Source organism: Schistocerca serialis, chromosome 8 (genome assembly GCF_023864345.2).
Source record: "Schistocerca serialis cubense isolate TAMUIC-IGC-003099 chromosome 8, iqSchSeri2.2, whole genome shotgun sequence".
NCBI lineage: Eukaryota > Metazoa > Arthropoda > Insecta > Orthoptera > Acrididae > Schistocerca > Schistocerca serialis.
This window is the reverse complement of record NC_064645.1, coordinates 604,871,907-604,880,059: the sequence shown is the minus strand read 5'-3', so window position 1 is coordinate 604,880,059 and position 8,153 is coordinate 604,871,907. Positions and strand designations below refer to the sequence as shown.

The 8,153-nt window shown below is 39.5% G+C and overlaps 1 protein-coding gene across 1 annotated transcript; it reads right to left on the bottom strand.

The window, feature by feature from the left end:
* Positions 1–1,388: 1,388 nt before the first annotated feature.
* On the bottom strand, positions 1,389–7,161 carry LOC126416215 (39S ribosomal protein L27, mitochondrial). Its single transcript, XM_050083811.1, has 3 exons — positions 7,009–7,161; positions 2,370–2,533; positions 1,389–2,255 (listed from the first exon to the last, which is right to left on the bottom strand). Exons 1-3 carry the CDS (start codon positions 7,079–7,081, stop codon positions 2,052–2,054), a joined length of 441 nt encoding a protein of 146 aa, XP_049939768.1. The 5' UTR covers positions 7,082–7,161; the 3' UTR covers positions 1,389–2,051.
* Positions 7,162–8,153: the final 992 nt, after the last annotated feature.

Genomic DNA, 8,153 nt, shown 5'->3' with positions numbered 1-8,153 from the left:
AGCAACAAATGGCTGCGAGGAAGAGATATATTTTGATAAGTTTGGGCCACTGCTCTGCACATCATTTGACACCCTGAACTTCTGAATGTATAAGTTGTCTTCTTGCCAGCTAACAAAAGGCCCATCTGCTGCCAGTGTATCATGAAATAATCACTTCTATGAAGCACGATTAGAGATGTAAACTTTTTAAGGCTGCCATCAGTGCAATCAAAGCACAAGAAATGGTTCCACAATGGAATGTACTGCCCGCGATCCACAACATGTCTGCTGCTTGGCATGAAGTTACAATAGACACAATAACTAATTGTTTTAAGATGGTGTGGACAGCAAGTAATATTGCCACTGAAACTGAAGAGGAAATCCATGATCCAACATATGAGCTTACTTATAATGCAGATACAACTGGATTCCAGTGGTGCCCTGATACAGGCTTACACCTGGATGAAGCCCTCTTGTACTGTCAATATGGAAGAGTGGATGCAGGCACACTACATCATCTGTGCTGCTGATGATGTAGAGTAGGGTGGTAATGCTTTACTGTCATCTGAAAAGGAACATGAAGATATGACACCGCTGTCCTGAATTGAAGTTACTGGCAAACTGCACCGGAGTTGCAGCTGCAGTTGCTGTTCTCAAGAGATTTCTTGCCACTTCTGATGTCTCAATGGCATTTCAGGCTGCTCTGGATGTGGTATCATCAGAGATTACGACAAAGTCTGACAAACAGCATTTAATTTTTTTCCCTTTCCCCTCCATAACTGATGTATGGAAGTAAAATGCGCAATGGATAAAAATTGTTGTAAACTAAATCATGTGTTTCAATTAAAACTTAGTCTGTTAAAGAACAGTACATTAAAGAGTTGGAAAATGAACTGGTTATAAATCTAAAAAAGACTATGTATGCTGTGTTTAAAAACAAGGAGAAGGCTGTAGACATGGATTTAGAGGTTGATGGAACAAGGGTGGAAGAAGTAGAATCTGCCAGATTCTTAGGTATTCTTGTGGATAATGAACTGAAATGGAAAAAAAACATTAACAATGTCTGTAAGAAACTGAGCTCTGTCATATTCTTAACGATGCAGCTATCATAGTATTCAGACAAGAACCTTCTGTTTACAGTGTATCATGGACTTTTCGAACCATACTTATAGTATGGAGTGACTGAGTGGGGAGTACTCTGGTATCAGACTACTAAGAAGTCTGCCTAAAAACCTGCAAGATAGTGTACTTGACATGATTTTCCAAAGAAACTTAAAGACTATCTCATTGAAAAAGAGTTTTACAGTGTTGCAGAATACTTATGCCTCTAAATTTGTATATATTGTTATTCATTATCAATTATGTAAAAATGTAAGCAAAAGAGGTAGAAAAATAAGTGCTAATGAATGTTACCACTTTGACATGTCCTATATTACACGTACTTTTACTGTACACAATGTAATCTTACAGGATCAAATAAAATTCAATTCAATTCAAAAGTTTCTTTACCTTATCAGTTGTATAACACAACATATTATATTAATTCAATGGGTACAATATTGTTCCACAATGCGTATGGAACTGTATTGTTGGGGAGGGGGGGGGGGCAGATGACAAATATTTGACAATGTACATGTACCTTCTCATTTACACATATGCCAAAAAAACAGTTATATATACATAGTGTAATTTTTATTTTTTCTCAGACGTCGTGAAAACAGAGTACTCTTCATTTGTTGGTAACCTTAACAAGTGAAAAAGTGAACTGAACAGTCATCTATTTTTACAAAAAAAAACTCTTTAATTCAGACTTTATTACACTGAACCGACTATTTTTCAATCCCTTGAAATTCGGTCAAATGTCAACCTGCTGCATTTGTTTTTGCTGTAGTTGCAAGAAAAGTAATACACCTCAGAGCAACACTATTTTTAGAATCCAAGTTATAGAAGAAAACATTTACAATAACATTTGTACAACAGATACAAATCTAATTTATAATAACACATACAAGTCTAATAATCTGCCTGTCACAATAATTTACAGTCATACAACTATATTTGAACACCATATCCTATATGGTATCGATAAGCCTAAAACGCCCTTCTTGAGGAACTGGTAACACATTAAAAAACTTTTTGTGTATGATCTGACCCTGTCTCCCAACATAATTTCTCTGAATCCATGAATGTTCCCAATTTGGTTGTGTTTTTTCACATGTGATAACTACTTTGCCAGGTTCCAAGGCATAAAGGGTACCATTTCTTCCAAAGCCAACCTGAAACACATATGGAAGCAGAAACATAATATCAAATTTCACTGCAGGAAAGAAATAAGAGTATGGTTTCAAGACAATTTGTCACAAATTCCACGTGTATGTATATGTACTCACATGAAGACCAGGGTGAAATCGTGTTGTCAATTGAGTTGCCAGAATAGTACCTTTCTGAACAAAACATCCATCCTGGACCCTCCAACCCCTGTGTTTAGGACGAGGATGCCCCTTTTTGTTCTTCGTGCTGCTTCCGGTTTTCTTTGAAGCGAATCTTGCAAAGCCTGAGACAATGGTATACTTTAGCGACAGTGATTTAAACAATGTTTGTTGCAATATTGTTCTAAAATGACTTCACCAGACTTGCTTGGGACAACTGCTAAAAGTTGTAGCCCAAAACCTGAACACAATGTGTTGTTATGGTCACCAACCCTAGGACGTTTGCTTTCGTGAATGTCAGTTGCTAGCTATCCCCTCCATCTGCTGCACATCATGAACAAGCTTCTTTATTTATTCATACCCATGCCTGTCCCTGCAATTCTTTCCTTCCATCGTCCCTTGAACTGTATCAGCAATGACTTGTGTCATTTGTGCCCAACCTTCCTCTGTCTATCATTCATATGGTGCCATTAGGCATTTCTTCTAACTGACCCAATGCACGACATATTCTTTCCTTACTTCATCAATGTATCAGTTTTTTAACAGTCTCCCATGACACTATATTTCAAATGCTTTCAGTTGTTTCATTTCTGTCTTCTTCTTTGTACGAAGGGACTTCATAAGGTAAGTTACACATTATTATGGCAGACAAAGAAACCTTTATTGTGTGCTGTACTACACTTTGGAGTGACAAAGATATATGACAGTATCCTTCAACGTAGTTAACAAAGCTCTGTAAACAACTGTTTGAACATTCTTCCAATCATTCAATTCACTGATGGTAGAAATTCGCTCCTTAGTCACGAAGCCATTAGAAAACCACTGTGTGAAGTTCATCATCACAAAACTCCCTTAGCCCCCACTCCAGAGGATCTTTCTCAACTGCCTGGACATTGTCGTCTTTCGTCAATGTTGAGGCCCTTTCTTCCCAATCAGCATCACCATGTCTGTTAAGCCATGGTCCAATTGTTGGCACCATTTCACTGTGGTTGGAAGCGACACTGCATTTGGCATTTCACAGTGAATCTAAGTGCAATTTAGACACTTTGTCCACAGGAATCATACTGTACTACAAACTTCACTATGGAGTATGTTTCCAGTTGCAATGGCATTTCAGAAGCACACTGTCACGCACCTGTTACCAATAACCACAGCAGAACACGATGTGCTACTCTTGTTATACAATGGTCTTAGCATGGGACATGCGTAACTACGTTTCTGAAGTCCCTATGAATGTTTCTCACCCACAGAGATCTGTGTCCCAAACAAGAATTATATATTTGGCTGTATATAGAGACTCCTTTTGTCTTGCATAATCATCACTATTAAATCTTTCACTGGATCTTTCTTTCTTACCTGTACTACTTGTGGGAGAAAACAAATCTGATTTTGAAACAAACGCTGCATTTATCTAACCCCATTCTCTGAATTTTGGGGGAGCCATGGGAGACTTAAATCAGGATGGCATGAAGAGGAAACAGACGTAATACCACAAAAGTGCAATGGGTTTAGGAAAGTACCACCACATTCTATCAGTATGAATGTGTGATACCAAAGAGCAGCCTTTACTCAATTTCTGTACTAAATACAGTTGATACTGTTTTAAAACTATACAGCCTTGAGTGACTGGTCATCACTGCATGACCACTTGCGAAATTTGGCTCAGTGTTCATTGGTATATGACATAAGGGTGGTAACAGGAATTTTTCTGGAACATAAAATTGTTTTCACCATTGGAAGTGCTCTCCCTCTATGAAAATTGTCAGTATGGATACAGCAGGTTGATATTCTTAGCTAACTATATAACATTACCGCACTATTTGACTCCGCATTCGTTCTGCAACGATATACAGGGTGATTCAAAAAGAATACCACAACTTTAGGAATTTAAAACTCTGCAACGACAAAAGGCAGAGCTAAGCACTATCTGTCGGCGAATTAAGGGAGCTATAAAGTTTCATTTAGTTGTACATTTGTTCGCTTGAGGCGCTGTTGACTAGGCGTCAGCATCAGTTGATGCTAAGATGGCGACCGCTCAACAGAAAGCTTTTTGTGTTATTGAGTACAGCAGAACTGAATCGACGACTGTTGTTCAGCGTGCATTTCGAACGAAGTATGGTGTTAAACCTCCTGATAGGTGGTGTATTAAACTTTGGTATAAACAGTTTACAGAGAATGGGTGTTTGTGCAAAGGGAAAAGTTCTGGACGGCCGAGAACGAGTGATGAAAATGTAGCACGCATCCAGCAAGCATTTGTTCGCAGCCCAGGAAAATCGACTCGCAGAGCTAGCAGAGAGCTGCAAATTCCACAATCAACTGTATGGAGAGTCCTACGAAAAAGGTTAGTTATGAAACCTTATCGTCTGAAATTGGTTCAAGCACTGTCTGCAGCTGATAAGATTAAAAGAATCGATTTCTGTGATTTTATCCTTGCTCAAATGGAAACAGATGAATCTTTCGTTTCAAAGATTGTGTTTAGTGATGAAGCAACTTTCCACACTAACGGGAAAGTCAACCGTCACAATGTCTGTATATGGGGCACTGAGAATCCGCGGGAAACAACTCAGTATGAACGTGACTCGCCTAAGGTGAACATTTTCTGTGCCATTTCAGCCAATAAAGTTTTTGGTCCCTTTTTCTTCGAAGGTGCTACTGTAACTGGACTACAGTATACGGAGATGTTAGAGAATTGGCTGTTCCCTCAGCTCGAACAAGAAGCACAACAATTCATATTTCAGCAGGATGGAGCGCCACCACATTGGCACTTATCTGTCCGTAACTACCTGAACGTCAACTACCCGAGCTGATGGATCGGCCGCCAGGCAGCCCGTGACAGAGCACTTCATCACTGGCCTCCAAGAAGCCCTGATCTTACGCCCTGCGATTTTTTCTTATGGGGGTATGTTAAGGATATGGTGTTTCGACCACCTCTCCCAGCCACCATTGATGATTTGAAACGAGAAATAACAGCAGCTATCCAAACTGTTACGCCTGATATGCTACAGAGAGTGTGGAACGAGTTGGAGTATCGGGTTGATATTGCTCGTGTGTCTGGAGGGGGCCATATTGAGCATCTCTGAACTTGTTTTTGAGTGAAAAAAAAAACCTTTTTAAATACTCTTTGTAATGATGTATAACAGAAGGTTATATTATGTTTCTTTCATTAAACACACATTTTTAAAGTTGTGGTATTCTTTTTGAATCACCCTGTATTTTAACGTAGTCTGTCTTCAACACTTGTCAAAGTAATGTCATGCTTATTTCAGACTGGCTGGGTAATATTTATCACATCACTTAATCATTTTATTCTGTACAGAAGGCACTCTTAACACACTCATATACTTACAAAACAACACGAATTATTTTGGAAGTCACTGTCACTGAACCTCACTATTGTTCAGTAGTACATATGATATTGTTTGTTGGTGGAAGAACCCAGGAGACTGCTAATTGTCTTGGTAAAAGAATTGGACAGCACTGGAATCCATAGGTGCATGATTCAAATTTGGTAAATGTGCATGACAACCAGCAAATTGAAACATTTCGATTCAATCCCCAGTAAATTATGGATTTCTCTTCAGAATGAGATTTTCACTGTGCAGCGGAGTGTGCGCTGATATGAAACTTCCTGGCAGATTAAAACTGTGTGCCCGACCGAGACTCGAACTCGGGACCTTTGCCTTTCGCGGGCAAGTGCTCTACCATCTGAGCTACCGAAGCACGACTCACGCCCGGTCCTCACAGCTTTACTTCTGCCAGTATCTCGTCTCCTACCTTCCAAACTTTACAGAAGCTCTCCTGCGAACCTTGCAGAACTAGCACTCCTGAAAGAAAGGATACTGCGGAGACATGGCTTAGCCACAGCCTGGGGGATGTTTCCAGAATGAGAGCACTTGCCCGCGAAAGGCAAAGGTCCCGAGTTCGAGTCTCGGTCGGGCACACAGTTTTAATCTGCCAGGAAGTTTCATGGATTTCTCTTGTGACACACATCGCTTCTTTCAACTCACGTAATGCACCGTGTATGTGAAAAATATAAAACTGCTCTATGATCTGGAGTCCACGTTAAACTGCAGGTTCTTCTTATAACTGGCTGCACACCTCAATTAAAAGATCGGATGTGTCGAAGTGCACTCAACTTTCTCTACAAACACGCCCAGTAAAGCATTGCGTCGTTCACGCACAGACGACAGCTTTTCCCTTACCTTGATCACAAAACTGCTTTGTCCCCTACTCTATTCATTTACAGAAGTTTCGTCCAAAGTCAGGTTGCTTATCAGCATTCGGATCCTTCTATGTAATTCTCATGAACTTCCAGTACGAAAAATGAAAGTGTGAGGGGGCACAAATAAGGTTCTGTGGAATTCTATGGGTACAGTTGTCAGTCGGCAAGAGACATGTACGGGGAAACAACAAAAAGTTTACAACCTTCTAGCAGCATTACGTAGCATAAGAAAAAAAAACTAATTTAAATATGTTTAATTTACGAGTTTATTACGTCTACGATTAACAAAACACATCTTCATCCTTCTCCCATGCTCAAATTCAGATCATTAAATAAACTAAGAATTCTGCTATACTTATCCCTGAGTAACAGACATACCAAAATTCAGCAAACTACTGTTCCTCTTCACCAGTGTATCGACAACTGCATCCCACTTCAAAACAAACGCCATCGTTTAACACGCTCAACATTAAACAAAATCAAAGATACTCAAATCCTTATACGCAAGACAATGTTAACTCTTTCAGCAGTCGATAGTAGCCGCACAGTAAAGCCAGATTCACACACGCTTCTAATGTGGCGCCACAGTTTGTGGTTTCGTGTAGTGGCATCGTGAGCTACCGTTCACACAAGACGCTATAAATTCTACATAGTTGCACAGCTTTCAGTATGACGTCAATTAAAATCATGTGTGCGGGTATGAATGTTATAGTGCAGATAATGACCTTAGAGCTGTGACAGGAGTCAGATAAAGGGAAGACGAAACCCAAATATTGGATCCGAAAATAGATTTTTAACAGGGATAAATCAGGGGAAACAAACACATTTATAAAAGAAATAACAGTCTGGAGATGAAAATGCTGTCTGCAGCTGGTATATAAATATGATAGGCAGACACGCCATTCTTCCAAGATTTTAGAATCTTATTGTATTAGTCGAAATAGGCGTTTCGAAAAACTAATTTTCAGTTTAACAACTGCCACATCACACTCTGGAACTATTTCCTGCATGTAATCTACAAGTTTTACAATGCGGGGTCTCACAAATTACGAACTTTGTGTGATTTGTTTAATATTAAATTTCTTTATTCATTCAAAAATCCTGTGGGATACGTCATTGGTTTTGCAAATGTTGCACACACACACACACACACACACACACACACACTACTGCAGAAAATCAAAGATAGGTTGCTGTTCGTGTCGTTCTAGAAAATGCGAAGCTGTACCAACACTTGTTTTCACTTTTTTCAGGAATCAAAAAACACAAAAATCGAATGGCATACAGCGACAGTTACACCACGATAATTCCGACAAAATGCTCGTGTTTCGAAATACTGCCATCAGGGAGCAGGAGGGAAGGAAAGTGGCCCTACAAAGTGCAACCACAGTCTAACATAACAGCTGCGACACCAGTTTATTATCTTCTGCATTTATGAACTTGTCTTGTTCGAAGTGAAGGTAAAAAGGATCTTTTTTCATAAGATATTCTCGATTTCACTTCACTAGCCTTTTTCTGTTCCT

Bases quoted from the DNA above. Each gene is read 5' to 3' on its own strand.
- LOC126416215 (XM_050083811.1), bottom strand. From the start codon at position 7,081: ATGGCGTTTGTTTTGAAGTGGGATGCAGTTGTCGATACACTGGTGAAG. The intron at 2,534-7,008 runs GTATGTCTGTTA...CCATTGTCTCAG, and splicing joins CAGTAGTTTGCTGAATTTTG to GCTTTGCAAGATTCGCTTCA. The intron at 2,256-2,369 runs GTGAGTACATAT...TATGTGTTTCAG, and splicing joins GATTTCACCCTGGTCTTCAT to GTTGGCTTTGGAAGAAATGG.